At 44.6% G+C, this 16086-nt stretch overlaps 1 protein-coding gene across 1 annotated transcript in view; it reads left to right on the plus strand.

Annotated features, from left to right (window-relative positions):
* The window catches only part of PITPNC1 (phosphatidylinositol transfer protein cytoplasmic 1), a 131606-nt gene that overhangs the window by 67027 nt on the left and 48493 nt on the right, over positions 1-16086 (plus strand). The window contains exons 3-4 of the mRNA XM_083598971.1: positions 4356-4444; positions 7699-7706. Coding sequence (XP_083455097.1) covers positions 4356-4444; positions 7699-7706 — 97 coding nt within the window. The remainder of the gene's footprint in view (positions 1-4355; positions 4445-7698; positions 7707-16086) is intronic.

Genomic DNA, 16086 nt, shown 5'->3' on the forward strand with positions numbered 1-16086 from the left:
CATTGTGACAACATCACATTTGCAGTGTGATCCCTGATTGGCTACATTCCCTGGAACAGGAAGAGAGGGTTAAGGGGAAGTAATGGCACCAGAAGCCAAGAGGTGGGGAAATCAGTCAACAGCAAAGAAAAATAGTATTAGTTGCTGTAAACTTTGGTCTTCAGGGAATATTTTGACACCTCCAAAAGCAGCCTTTCCCCCATTTGAGCTGAAGCCAGGACAACTAACAATCTCCCCCAGCCGTATATAACCATAAGATGTATTCTTATGTATCTTGCATCCTGATGTATTTTTGTGAACTATTTAAGGGGGGGGGAGAGACAGACAGACAGACAAAATATATAAAACAATTTAAAAATTGTCCAGTAGCACCTTAGAGACCAACTAAGTTTGTTCTGGGTATAAGCTTTCGTGTGCGTGCCCACTTTTTCAGATACACTGAAACAGAAGTCACCAGACCCTTATATAGTGGGAGCGTGGGGTTTTCCTCAGAAGGGTAGTGGGAGATGGGTGATTGACTCAATGTTTATGGTAAACCTGTTGATGACTTAACGACTGCAATTAATCCTACAGGAAAAAACAGACAGACAGACAGACAGAAATGTGCCTCTTTTTGTACCTGTAATTCATTCAGAGCAAGTATGACATAAGAGTGACCAAGAGTTTGATTTAGAGTCTGATCCATTAACTTCTGCGCTGTGCATGGGTTCTGGGCCAAATGTGTAATAGTTTCTCTACTGACAAGGAGGGAAGGGCAGATCGGTCAATGTCAGTTTCTCTCACTTTCTCATTTTTCTTAATCTTAAACTCAGTTCTCCACATTTCCACATCAATTTGTGAGTTTAAAATAAGGAAAAGAAGAATATTCACCAGCAAATTTGTCATAGTATCCACATTTAATAAGCAATGTTGCCTAATATAATTCATTGTTGTATGTTATTTCCACTATATACATTTTCATGCACATTTTATCCTTGTATATGCATATTGGAGATGTGTGCATTTTGAAGTCTGGTTTGTGTATTGTTTTGAAAAGGGCAAATTAGGTAGGTTTGCCTTTAAATGCGAACTGAATCAAATTTCTCCTCCCTCCCTACTGACAAGTTGATGTGGAAAGTGTTTTCTCCCTGAAAGTCAAAAGTTTTTAAAGTGCTGTCTTAGATGCAACAATTTCTTGAAGAAGCAGAAGATCATAACTCTCTACCAGGGAGATTTCCATTAATATTACTGTATTAAATCAATATACTGTAGATAATGTAAGTAGATAATGTACTCTTAATGTCTGTGCTTTCAGTCAACCACCACAGCAGTATTTTAAAGGGAATTATTATTAGGTAATTATAAGATGTCAGCCTTTGATGAGAGCAAAATAACAAAAGGTCAAAATAATACTGTTTGTCAAATAAAATTGAAGAGCGAAAGGAAAGCATTGCACAAAACATATGTCTTTCAATTTTATTAGCTAAAATAATTAATATTTATTTAAGCAGAGTACTTGAGGACAGTACACAGGCTCTGTCAAACAGTTGTTCAGCAGATGCACTTATATTCATACCACACAAAGCTTTAAAAGTAGTAGCTAATTTTCCCTAGGTTGTAAACCATAGTCAAATCAAAGTTCTCACTTTGCTACCCTGGGAGCAAGCCTTGGTTTGTCTTATCACCTGAACACAGGCTAGTGGTTTGTTTTTCCCAAACAACCCACGAGCAGAAAGCCAGGCCTGAGCTGCTACTTATGGCTTCTTTGAAAGGAAACAAGTCATGAACCTGAGTTGAGACAGCACCATAAGCCCAATGCTTGTGGTTTCTTGCAATATGGTCAGCAAAAAGTCAATAGGGACTTTTGAGCAGCGTGCACCAGCATGCTGTTTGTTTCCATTAAACCCATAGTTAAGCATAGTTGCACCCCAGGCCATTGTGTGCAAACTGCCGCAAAGCAGTTCAGCATGTACAAGTCTCCAGTTCCAAGAAAAGACACTGTTTACTTCTCTCTCCCTACCCCGAAATCACCTGTGGACGAGGACGTGCTTTGCACTTGTCATAGGTCTATCCCTGGTGTATACATAAGAGCCAGATGGGCCAGTATATGGGAGAATAAGGAGGTGAGCTGGGAGGTGGAGCTAACACTTAGCTCTCCAGTGACATGCACAGGAATAAAATATGAAGCCAACTGAGAGAGGCTTGCCTGTGAGCTTGAAGCCTTGGAGAAAACATTTGAATCTGTATTTCCTCAGGAGGATTACTCAAACACCTGGAGTTAGGTTTTAGATTTTCTGTTTTTCCAGCTGCTAGAAGAAGAAATAACTATATTAAAACCCTAAGGAAATTCCTTCTTGTGGAGCATCGTGTGTTGCAGAACTACCAGGAACAGCTCTACTAGTTTCTTCTACCCCTGGTTTCACCTAAATTTACCTTCCTGCCATTCAAAAGCATCCCTTTTTCTAATCTCAGTGAGCAAATAACCCCTCATTTTCAGTCTTTGAAAACTACCAGTATGTTTCCCATATGCTGATGTGGAAAGTATTCCCTGAAGGTAGAAAGTTTCAGATGGAACAAAAACTGCTGGTGATATGTGAGCTCTTGAACCAGCCCCGGCTGCCCCTTGTAGACTCCAGACTCTTGGCTTGATTATGATTATGATTATTCCAGAATTCACTGCAGTACCCCAGCATAAATCAGGTTACAGGTTCAGATGTCACAGCAAAGCTCTAGGATAGATGGCTAGGCATAAGCTAAGAAGTCCCAACACCTGACATGACCCCTGAGCTCCCCTTTGGAACAGTCATTTCCACTGTTTTCCCAAGCCACGGGACTGAGCATGCAAGTGAACACTCCTAAAAGTAGGTTGACTCTCCTGGGTCTGTTGCTTATGCCATCACAGCCATCATCACCGCATCCTTAGAAGTGGAGTCAACACAACCAGCTCACTCCAGTCTAGCCTCGTTTGCTTCCCTGGGAGCGGGGAACAGTTCAATGACAGGAGGCAGTGCTGGGGTCAAGTCAGGTGGCTCCACTATAGCAGTCAGGGCATCTGATGTCACTGGGGTGGGCCACACCCCTGAGAACCTGCTTGGCCCCAGTGTAAACACTCTAGACAAATAAAACACAGGCTAAAAAGCAGGCATCCCCAACTCCCCACCCCGGCAACACCTTATGTTGAATATTTTTCTTTTTAAGCCAACAAAAGTCAATAAAAATAGAATTGGGGAGGTGCAGAAGGAACAGCTAGTCAAATATTAACTGGCTTAGTATTCTTGTATCAGAAATGGGTATCTTTTGACAAAAATCAAGATACAGTGGTACCTCAGGTTAAGAACTTAATTCGTTCTGGAGGCCTGTTCTTAACCTGAAACTGTTCTTAACCTGAAGCACCACTTTAGCTCATGGGGCCTCCTGCTGCTGCCGTGCCGCCGCTGCACGATTTCTGTTCTCATCCTGAAGCAAAGTTCTTAACCCGAGGTAATATTTCTGGGTTAGCGGAGTGTGTAACCTGAAGCATATGTAACCTGAAGCGTATGTAACCTGAGGTACCACTGTACTGCATTCAGTTTGGGAGGTCATTCTCTTGCACAAGAGGAGCCTTCACCAACGTAGTACCCCCCAGATGTTTTGGGCTACAACTCCCATCAGTCTCGGCACCAGGTTGACAAAGCCTGCACTAGTGAATAGGACTTCAGCTGGTGGGCTGGGACCCACAAATGGGTTGCAGCATGATCCAAGGTGGGTTGCAAACAGAAGCACCGCCCACTGCCATCATACAGATAGATATATGAGAAGGAGGGCGGAGGGGCTCCTAAATTCATGTTTTGGTTAAAGATGAGTCCTGAATCTGAAAAAATATGAAGACTATTGCATTAGACGGTGCAATTGAAGAGAGAGAAGGAAAAAAGGAGAATAGTATTACTCAGACTAATGCCACTTAGTGGCTTAGAGTCATATAAAATATGCAGTGTGTGTTATTGCTCATTCTGTTATATGACCAATATGTGAATTCCCAGGTCCATGTTTGGAACTTTGCACTACAGTGGTACCTTGGGTTAAGTACTTAATTCATTCCGGAGGTCCGTTCTTAACCTGAAACTGTTCTTAACCTGAAGCACCACTTTAGCTAATGGGGCCTCCTGCTGCTGCCGTGCCGCCGCTGCACGATTTCTGTTCTCATCCTGAAGCAAACTTCTTAACCTGAAGCACTATTTCTGGGTTAGTGGAGTCTGTAACCTGAAGCATATGTAACCTGAAGCGTATGTAACCCGAAGTACCACTGTAATATGTTTTCTTCCCTGAACATATCCTCATGCTAAGTCAGTATTAAGGTTCTTTGTACTTGTGATCTAAATTTTTGTTTCTCTTTGCAGCAAACTCCCAAGTTGGGCAAGAGCTGTTGTCCCCAAAATATTTTATGTTACAGAGAAGGCATGGAATTACTACCCATACACAATTACAGGTACGTTTTAAAGAACAGAGGGGAAGTGTTGTTTTAAGGTGAAGGTCATGTTTGCCCTAGGGTGCATTTGTCCTTTGAGGCTCCACATCACAACAGGTACTAGATTCTGAAAGGTTTGCCGGAAATGCCAGCTTCAGCTGCCATATCTTCTTTATTTAATTGCTAGATCTGTCCATTTGGAAAGCGGCAGGTATGAATGAGACATCTCCAGGGCCTAAATAGAGGCATGTTGGTGGTAGTGGGAGACTAGGAGAACCCATATTATTGCAGGACAAAAGTGGTGGGCTAGAACACCTTCCTAGGTAAGGGCTGCGCATGTACCCTTCCCTTAGGACACTGGCACCCAAGGATAATGAACAGACACCTGCCTTCAGCTCACAAAGGGTGGGAGAATTACATTAGTTGCGGTGAAGTGAGTTGCAGCCAGCAGAAGGAACTGTTAAATGGGGTGAGGCCAGGAGAACGTAACAACTTAAGAAAGGGCGTTGCTGGATCAGACCAGTGGCCTATCTAGTCCAGCATCCTGTTCCCACAGTGGCCAACCAGATGCCTATGGAAAGCTCACAAGCAGGATTCGAGCACAACAGCACTCTCCCCTCATGTGGTGTCCAGCAGCTGGCATTCAGAAGCATTGCTGCCTCTATTGTGGCTTGTCGCTGTTGATAGATTTATCCTACTTTTAAAGTTATCTAGGTTGGGACCAGTGTGGTGTAGTGGTTAAGAGCGGTAGTCTCGTAATCTGGTGAACCGGTTCGCGTCTCCGCTCCTCCACATGCAGCTGCTGTGTGACCTTGGGCTAGTCACACTTCTTTTAAGTCTCTCAGCCCCACTCACCTCACAGAGTGTTTGTTGTGGGGGAGGAAGGGAAAGGAGAATGTTAGCCGCTTTGAGACTCCTTAAAGGGAGTGAAAGGCGGGATATCAAATCCAAACTCTTCTTCTCTTCTTCCTCCTGTGGGATCAAGTTCCATAATTTAACTGTGCACTGTGTGCAGAAGCACTTTTTGAAACCAGCCCTGAATCTTCCAACATTCAGCATCACTGGATGCCCACTGGAGTTATAATGTTATGAGCAAGGAAGGAAATTTTTCCTCGGTGCATTTTGTCCATGTCATACATGATTTTATATGCTCCTATCATGTTGACTCTTATTTGCCTTTTCTCTAAATTAAAATTTCCCAAATGCCCTCAAGCCATGATGCTCATCTTCCTGGGTTCTCACTAACCATTTTCCCGGGGATGCTAAGTGGAATGGCACTTGGGAGGCTGCCAGGATATTACCAGAGCTTGCCAACTGTAGCCCTGGAGTTTCCTTAGGATCACACAAGGGAAGGGACCATAGCTCAGGGTGTGGAGTGCATACCTTTGCAGGTAAACGGTCCCAGATTCAAACCCTGGCACCTCCAGTTATACCCACTCACCCTTCCGGGTGATTGGAGAAGCCAGTGCCTGGGACCCCAGAAAGTGGCTACTCAGGATCCAAGGGTCAGCAAACTTTTTCAGCAGGGGGCCGGTCCACTGTCCCTCAGACCTTGTGGGGGGCCAGACTATATTGGGGGGGGATGAACGAATTCCTATGCCCCACAAATAACCCAGAGATGCATTTTAAATAAAAGGACACATTCTACTCATGTAAAAACACAGATTCCTGGACCGTCCGTGGGCTGGATTTAGAAGGCGATTGGGCCAGATGCGGCCCCCGGGCCTTAGTTTACCTATCCATGGGATAGACCTACATTGGCTCCAGGTATGCTTCTGAGCACAATTCGAAGTGTTGGTGCTTTAAAGCCCTAAACGGCCTTAGCCCAGTATACCTGAAGGAGCGTCTCCACCCCCATCGTTCAGCCCATACACTGAGGTCCAGCTCTCGAGGGCCTTCTGGCAGTTCTCTCACTGTGAGAAGTGAGGTTACAGGGAACCAGACAGAGGGCTTTCTCGGTAGTGGCCCCTGCCCTGTGGAACGCCCTCCCATCAAATGTCAAGGAAATAAACAACTATCTGACTTTTAGAAGACATCTGAAGGCAGCCCTGTTTAGGGAGGTTTTTAATGTTTGATGTTGTCCCTTTTTTATTATTAATATTCTGCTGGGAGCCTCTCAGAGTGGCTGGGGAAACCCAGCCAGATGCACGGGGTATTCATCATCATCATCATTATTGACAAGATAAGCAAATAGGCAGACCCTGGTATAAGGCAGCTTCCTTATGTTTCTCTCTATCTCTGTTGGTTCCTTAGAGCCGTCAGGGAGGATAGTTCTCGGGAGGTTTCTGTTGTGTCCCAAGAGTTGTTGAGTCTTCATGCCCATACAAAGTCTGACCCCTGCTATTGCTGCCAAAGGAAGTGCCAAGTGTGAGGGGGAAATAGGATTCAGAGACAGTGCACCCTTCCCCCAACAATTGCTTTGGCATATTCTTGCTGAAGCCAGCCAATTTCTCCTCCCACAGTTATTGCTTGGGGGGCAAACTTTCCTTCACCTCCGCAGTATCTGCTGAGAGTAGGAGGTGGGGGCGTGAATTGAGGGTGAGAGCTCAATGTGCTGACTTGCAGGAAATGCATTTATTTTCAAAGGGTTTATCTGCACAAAACCAAATCATCTGCCAGATACAAATGTAATTCCGGTAATTAAATGGTGATTTAAGCGCTCTGAGGAGTGTGCCTAACCTAAATTGTATTCCTCTGTAAGGACAGTATTTAACCTTATAGGAATACGTTATGAAATCAGCATCTAATCTGTCAGGGCAGCTTCAATCTGTTTAGTGGTTTTTTCCCTGAAATTGACCTCACTGGAGTCCTATTTATAAACTGAGTCAGAAACTGGAATATCCCGGTAGTATTAAGAAAGAGCTAGGATATCTAAGACAAAATAAAAGCAAGGCATTCCCCTGACTTCCGCTACAAACAGGCTGTAGAATGCTTATCCGTTTTCGATTCATGTATGCAGGTGATGAGTTTACCACCTGTCTCCTTGGGGTGCCATAACAGCTCTTGGATGGGATGATAGGGAGAGCAAAATGATGCAAAAATATCTGCTGCCCTGGTGCTCCAGAATCAAACTTCCACGTTCACCAGCGATGAAACAATTAGAAATACAGTCTTTCTGCACTGTTCCCATATAATCCACAGGAAATGCAATATGCATGTCAGCACAATGATAAATGTATTTTTACATTTTAATAAAGCAACATGAACAATAAAATAATTATGGCATTATTCTTTCCCCCCCTTTCTCCTCTTCCTATTGGGCAAATTTGGATCAGAATACACGGTAAGTTTTGCTTACTTTTTGTCATGTTAATTAAGTCTCGGAAAGGTTTTAGTAAAGCATAGTAATGGGGTTTTTCATAGTGGTAATATTGTTCAATAGAAGATGGATCCTCTTTTATATAACTAGGGAAGGATATTGCAGCTAATATTAGGAGGGCCTCATCAATTATTTAACTTAATATTATGTTAATTTCAGAAGCTTGATATATTTTGTTACCCAGTAGTTCTAATTGAAATGAAACCTCTATAAAAATAAGAAAAGGGCAAGGCCTTTAAAGTGCCGGTTATTGCTGGTAGTCAAGAGACAGATTTTATTTTATCTTTTATTAACTCATAAAATGGTCATCTATCTGGATACAGTGTCTGGGAAAACTCTTCATTCTGCAAGCAAAATTAAACAAATCTGGGCTCAGTGCCCAGAAAGGAAAAAAGGAACTGAATAAAAGAATGAGAGACACAAAAGGCACCAATACACCTACAGGTGCACTGATTCTATGATTCAATTTGGAACAGAAGAACCTTCTAATCTTTCCTCTTTCGACCGCAATGCAAAAATTGTAGAGGTGTTATTCTGCAATCCAGTTCCTTACCCTATAGCTGTTTGAAGAATAAGCAAAGCAAAGGATAAGAACAAGCAATAGTTTGATGAAATGAGAAAGGGCTGGGATGGGCCTTTGCTAAATTAATCAAGTGATCAAACGGAAGCAGAACCCAACTGTTTCTGGACTACATAGGCTATGCCTCACTGTGAACCTGCCCACTCCTTGAGATTATTTGGTGGATGGAGAGGTAGCTTTACATAGTTTAGTTACCACGTGGCATAATATATAGTTGCATCTTGGTGGAGTCAGTCACTAGGCAGACTGTATTTAGTTATTTCTGGGTAGAGTCAGGAGCTTTCTGTTACTGTTTCTGTCCATGTTTAAGAGAGACAATAAATTCTTGTCTAGCTTGCTGTCTACTGCATCGTCTAAGCCTTCCATGATAAGTTGGCAGGCACAGAGGACACCAGAAGAAGTCTCAGCCTCACTGGGTAGTCTCAGCCTCTTTATTTGTAGTATTTATTGCCAGGGAGAGCTCCATAAACCCTCACTCTCGGTAACCTTGGCAACTGTTTGAAGGCTGTTGCAGAACACTGGAGCTCATGTCATAAGGCGTGAGGAGCACATTGTCCAGCCAACTCCAAGGATCTGTACCTTCAGATTACACTCCAAAGTCTTGCCCAGCAGCCTTCAGATTATTCCATTTACCTTAGAAAATGTGCCTCTGAGCAACTATTAGGATCAAAGAGACTTTTTAAAATTAGTACCACCTGTATAACATGCAGGCACTACTGGGTTCAAATTCCAAGGGTGAATAAAGAGGCTGTGTTGGTGCTTATTCTACAGTTATCCAGCATCCTTTCTCACCAAAAAAGAAAGCAGGCCTGGAAATGTCCTAAAGGTTAAAGGTAAAGGGACCCCTGACGATTAGGTCCAGTCGTGACCGACTCTGGGGTTGCGGCGCTCATCTCGCTTTCTTGGCCAAGGGAGCCAGCGTACAGCTTCCAGGTCATGTGGACAGCATGACTAAGCCGCTTCTGACGAACCAGAGCAGTGCATGGAAACGCCGTTTACCTTCCCGCCGGAGCGGTACCTATTTATCTACTTGCACTTTGACATGCTTTCGAACTGCTAGGTTGGCAGGAGCTGGGACCAAGCAATGGAAGCTCACCCCGTCGTGGGGATTCGAACCGCCGACCTTCTGATTGGCAAGTCCTAGGCTCTGTGGTTTGTCTTTGTCTTTGTCCATGGAGTTTTCTTGGCAGGGATACTGGAGTGGCTTGCCGGTTCCTCCTCCAGGTGGAACCGGCACCTCCTCCAGCTTTTGAATTATGGTGCTGGAGGAGACTCTTGAGAGTCCCATGGACTGCAAGAAGATCAAACCTCTTCATTCTTAAGGAAATCAGCCCTGAGTGCTCACTGGAAGGACAGATCGTGAAGCTGAGGCTCCAATACTTTGGCCACCTCATGAGAAGAGAAGACTCCCTGGAAAAGACCCTGATGTTGGGAAAGATGGAGGGCACAAGGAGAAGGGGACGACAGAGGACGAGATGGTTGGATAGTGTCTTCGAAGCTACAAACATGAGTCTGACTAAACTGCGGGAGGCAGTGGAAGACAGAAGTGCCTGGCGTGCTCTGGTCCATGGGGTCACGAAGAGTCGGACACGACTAAACGACTAAACAACAACAACAACAACAACAACAGGCTCTGTGGTTTAACCCACAGCGCCACCCACGTCCTGGAAATGTCCTAGTAGTTGTATAACTCCCCAGCTTACTCGCTTGTGGACTCTCTTAGCTGACTATACATTGCTGTTTTTATTTTGTACATAAAGGGCTTTGAGATCCTAATCGTTATTTTAGATTAACTCTTAACCTAATGCTATGTAATATATTATAACGGGGAACGAGTCCGATTCTCGGAAATATGGTATTCAGTGGAAGCTTCTTGGGATGGAAGATAGCAGGGCAGAGAGAGAGATGGTGCTATAGATAATGCCATATATCCTGAAATCCAATTGCCTTTCTGGAGAAGGGAAAACGTGTTACAATGGAGCCGTGAAATATCTTGACAACTTGCCTCATTTCGAGAGAAACTGATAGCAAATCTAAGGTGTTGAAAGGAGATAGTGTTGAACCTGCTCGTCTACGCTTCGAAACTACACCTCTGAATTATTACAGAGTTTGACTCCGCAGCTCATAACAGGTAGCTGAGTGACTTGATTCTGTAGGCAGTGTTCATAAAATGCATCAATGGGCAAAAGGCTTGGAAAAAGGTGTACCAGTTGAAATCATGATTGTGTTTTGCCTGCCAATTAGAAGGTAAAAATGATAAGGAAAACCTTAGCGTCTCAGGACTGAGTGTCTCATACTGAGGCTGCATTAATAAGAATGGGATTATTCCGATGGATGGTGCCTTCCCACCAAATTCCCTCAACTTGAGATGTTGAACAGTGGGACATATTTGTGCCATTCCTATTCTAGCCTTTTATTTACGATTTTGTTGTGGAATTGGGATGTGACAAATTTGTTCACCTGCTAAAGGGAGGATACAACTTTCTGTTCTGCAGGCAGCATTGCTCTCTTTCCCACTCTTGTTTCAAATTAGCTCACAATGCTCCCGTATGTGGAACTACGGGGGGGGGGGGAACAAAGAGGAAAAACAGGTTACTTACCTGTAACTATGACTCTGTGAGGGGTCATTTGAAGGTGAGGCCTTGGTGGTGGTGCCGCAGCTGGGGACTTCCTGGTCGGCACTGGCTCATGAGGGGGTCTTTTTTGGTGGTGGTTCCCCATTTGTGGAATGTCCTCCCTGATGAGATGCACCAGTCTCCCGTTACTGACTTTTCCAGAGGAAGTTGAAAACATTCCTGTTTACTCAGGCATTTGATGCTGAAAGATGCTGTTCCTGGCTGAAATAATGTTTTAAACTGTTTTAGAATGCTTTAAATATATACATTATTGATGTATTAGTTGGCCTGGGTTCCTTCAAACAAAAGGGTGGGATCTAAATCGTAGAAATAAATCAGTGACCTTGAGAGCTGCATAGTTGTGTCATTATGAAAGTTTCCAAACTTTGCTCGGGACAGAAGGGAGAGCAGGCCTTCTACCACCTTGTTACAGTAGTAAGCTACATCCCACCTGAGAAGTATGCCATTTTGGCACAGCCCCCAAAACATTGCCCACTTGTGCGGTGGAAGGAATGAATGTCGCCTTGGGGCTTCACCCATTTTTATTTTCCTTTAGACTGTCTTGATATATATATGCTGGCGACTATAGAAATAATTGTGCCTTCAACCCCAGAGGTATCGTATTTTTCGCTCTATAAGACGCACTTTTTCCCTTCTAAAATGTAAGGGGAAATGTGTGTGCGTCTTATGGAGCGAATGCAGGCTGCGCAGCTATCACTGAAACCAGAACAGCAAGAGGGATGGCTGCTTCGCTGCGCGGCGATCCCTCTTGCTGTTCTGACTTCTGGTATAGCCGCGCGAAGCCTCTTCAGGACAACGGGAGGAATGCTCCCCCTGCCTTAAAGAGGCTTGACTCAGCTATCCCAGAAGCCAGAACAGCAAGAGGGATCGCTGCGCAGCAATCCCTCTTGCCGTTCTGACTTCGCTTTGCTGGAGAGGCGCTGCGAAGAGAGGGAAAGCTGCACAGCACCCCTTCAGCGAAGCAGGAGGAGAAATGGAGCCCCTTCCGTTTCTCCTCCCGCTTTGCTGGAGAGGCGCTACGCAGATTCAGAATATTTTTTTTCTCGTTTTCCTCCTCTAAAACTAGGTGTGTCTTATGGTCGGGTGTGTCTTATAGAGCGAAAAATACGGTATTTTATGGTGATTTTCCTTCTAAATAATAATATAGTTAGCTCTGAGATAAGGGACACCTCTCATTGATCAGAAATTGTTCAGAGGACAGGGGCAGAAGGAGCAGCAAAAGTGTTCCATGTCCAAAAGCATATTAGACTACTTTCAGTGTATCTAACTGCTTTAGAGTGACTCAGGCTATTGGTCCATCTATCTCAGCATTGGCTACGCTTAACATTGTTCTCGAATTTTGCTACCTGAGATGGTGTAATTGGAAATGCCAGGGATTCAAATGGAAACCATGAAACAAGTTTCCCTTGGCGTGAATAACTCTCCCTTCCCCAAGACTGCTTTCTGATTCTTGTTGGGTTGGTAAGCCTATTCCTACTGTCTTTTAAATCAGGGGGGTGGGGTGAGTACAGCTGCCTGCCCATATGGTTCACCCCAGGATTGAGGACAGTGCACTCTGTTATCTTTTATATTAACCATCTGCAATTGATTGGATTTTGGCAGTAATCAGAATATATTTTCTGCACAGTGACTTGCTTTCACTCAGCATGAATAATGATAGGGATGAAAAAGAAAGGTTTAAAAGGAATTGGGTTAGCTAGTTTCAGCTATTGTTTAGTTTGCAGGCTAAAGACCTCTCTCTTGGCTTTGTCGTCTGTGCAACGGATGGTAACTTCAAAACTTTTATTTAGGGTACTTCAGTAATGCTAGGAAGAGGCCTACCATGTGACATCATTAATCCTTTGCCGTAACAGCCACAGAAACGTTAGAAATTTTTCATTTGGTGCACACAATGTTGAGTGGGTTGTTAATTGGTGAATTCTATCCAGAGGCTCAGAACGTCATGGAAAAATGCCTGTCTATTACATCTGCCTTTGATTGTGAAACATCTGGAATGGCTGTATCATAAATTCCACACTCCATCAGTCACCAGCCAGAGGCTTCCAAGCTTAGTTTAAAGTGCAGTGTTGAAAAGACTGAGATATATGCAATGACAAATATCAAACTCAACATCTCTTGGCTGGCCATGTCTCAGTAAATGGTATATGTTAGCTTGCTTTCCTGAGGGCTAAAGCTTACTCATTTCTTACTTTGCTGTTAAAGAAACCAGCCACTTCATTTCCTTCCTCAGAAATAGCACTTCCTGATAAACTAGGTTACTATGCCACATTGAACATTTCAGGATTACCCAAGTTGCATTTTAATTATTTACTTACACCTGTTGTAACTATTCTGCCAACATTAATGGCAGCAGCAAGGGTTGGGATGCTCTCAACTTCCAGAAACTTGCAATTTTAAATTAGGAAAACCCTTTGGAGACTATTATTCACTTGCTGTGCTGGTCCCGTGAGTTACTTGAGAGGCGAGGTCCAAGTCCGGTCCATGGTCAAAGACGCAACATGGAGGCAGTCCGCATTAGCTGAAGCTGGGTGCAGGGCAGGGAGTCGGGTGAAGTCAGGAACAGACATGTGAGCAGGGAGCCAGGGCGGGTCAGGAGCTCAGGCAGGAAAGCAGGACAGGGTTCAGGCAGGAACTATCAACCAACAGTGTTGTTCCCGCAAGTTGGGACTGGGGCTGGCTGGCTTTTATCTGCCCCGAGGCATAGGGTGGCCCCGATCCTCTGGTGACTCACCTCTCCTGGCCTGGAGGCGAGCACTCCTCCTGCAGGAACTTAGTTCCCTCCGCCTCTGCCCTGAGCCTCTGCAGCTCAGGAGAGGCGGAATGGTTACCGTACCCAGAGGCAACCTCAGCTTCCTCTGACGGGGCTGAGAGTGGAGCACCTGCAGGCAATGGGTCCTCAATCACCTCAGGAGCCAGAGCAGATTCAGCTGACGCCTGCACCTGAGGATCCAGCACAGGTGAGGACCCTTCGGGCTCATGCCCCAGCCCCAGCTCAGCTGGTTCTGGAGGCGGGGAATCCTGTGCAGGCTGGGATCCCTCAGGTTCAGCATCTGAGTCTGAATCCCAGGCCATCACACCTGCCGACCAAGATGCAGTCTAGGTAGCAAAAATTGTGTTTACTCTGAAGCCAAACCAAATTGCATATTGATTTTTACATAGTGTTAAAGGCGCATCACATTAAAAAAAATGCCATTCCTGCTGTCACCCCAAAGTATTGTGCCAATGTTTGATCGGTGAGGCTGCTGTTGACTTAATGTTAGTGAAATAATAAGAATCCAGGTGAAGAGAATGCATATCGTGCCTGTGGTGTCAGGACCAGCATGCAGTGTCCACTGGCTTTCCAAATAGACAGTCATTGCACACACTTGAACCAAGTATTGGTTGCTCAACTCCAAGCTTCCTTGGATGATATTGCTAGCTCGGGTCCTTTTTCAGTCTGGTCCAGTTTAGTGACTGAAAGAGCTTTGGTTGCCTTGGTAAGTGATCTATATTGGGACCTGGTTGGCTTTCAATACCATTGACCATGGTACCTTTCTGGAGCTTCTTGCAGGGACAGGACTTGGGAGTACATTTATACAGTGGCTCCAGTTTTACATTTGACTTATGGCAGATGCAGGCAGCATGATGCCCTCAAGATTCTGTTTGACTACAACTCCCACCATCCTGCTGGCTGGGCCAATGGAAGTTATAATGCAAATAAAATTGGGAGGATGTTGGCTACTCCTAATTCATGTGGAGTTCCATCTTGTCCCTGGTGCTGTTTGACATCTTAATAAGATTGTCAGGGGAGGTCTGGAGTTAGGCATCATCGACCTGAACATAAATATCAGTCTTTTCTTCTAATGCCAAGGAAGCTCTAGGGGGCTCCTGAATTGTTGTCTGGATGCAATGATGGGGTGGATGTGGGCTTATGAGGCAAGGCTTAATCTAGACAAAACAGGAGTGATTTTGATCAGTAGGAGAGTGGCTGAGGGCAGTATTGGATGGGTGGCATTCCCCATGAAGGATCCAGTCTGCAGCTTGGAAGCACTCCTGGCACACCATTTTACTCCTAGAGGACAAGGTGATAGTTGTGGCCAGGCATGCTTTTTCTCAGCTTGAGCTTGTGCAGAATCTGTGCCCTTTCCTAGACCATGCAGATATGGCCACTGTCATTTGCACCTTGACTGCATCCAGACTGGACTACTGCTGTACACTCCAAATAGGGTTGTTGTTGTTGTAAGTTTTATTTCTATACCACTTTTTATTTTAAAGGGAAAAAATTGCACAGCTGTTTGTTGTTGTTGTTTAGTCGTGTCCAACTCTTCGTGACCCCATGGACCAGAGCACGCCAGGCACTCCTGTCTTCCACTGCCTCCCACAGTTTGGTCACACTCATGCTGGTAGCTTTGAGAACACTAACCAACCATCTCGTCCTCTGTCGTCCCCTTCTCCTTGTGCCCTCCATCTTTCCCAACATCAGGGTCTTTTCCAGGGAGTCTTCTCTTCCCATGAGGTGGCCAAAGTATTGGAGCCTCAGCTTCAGGATCTGTCCTTCCAGTGAGCACTCAGGGCTGATTTCCTTAAGAATGGATAGGTTTGATCTTCTTGCAGCTGTTTGCAGCACATTAAACCATCAAATAAAACAACCCAGAACAAAACAAATTCAAGGTTCCAGAAAATATTTCAGATCCTTCTCTAAGTGACAATTTGCTTTCTCCCTATTAATTTACCTACTTAATTTAAATAGATGCCCTACAGCAGAAGTACTCCAGGTGGTGTAGTGTTTAGAGTGTCCGACTAGGACCCGGGAGATCAGGGTTCAAATCCCCCACTCAGTCACGAAGCTCACTGGGTGACCTTAGGCCAGTCACAGCCTCTTAACCTACCCCACAGAGTCACTGTAGGGTGAACCATAGAATCTGAAGAGTTGGAAGGAACCCAAGGGTCATCTAGTCCACCCCCCTGCAAAGCAGGAATCTCAACTAAAGCATCCATGATCATGTACCCCTAAGAGAAAAAGTTGGGATATAAAGGTGATAAATAAGCTTTTGGAGAGGGTTTGGAACTCCACTTGGTGCAAAATAGACCAGTCAGATTAGCTTCTCGTTTTCAGTTCTCAGAACATATCACATCAGAACTTTTCATT

The sequence above is a fragment of the Podarcis filfolensis genome, assembly GCF_964270895.1.
Source record: "Podarcis filfolensis genome assembly, chromosome: 2".
NCBI lineage: Eukaryota > Metazoa > Chordata > Lepidosauria > Squamata > Lacertidae > Podarcis > Podarcis filfolensis.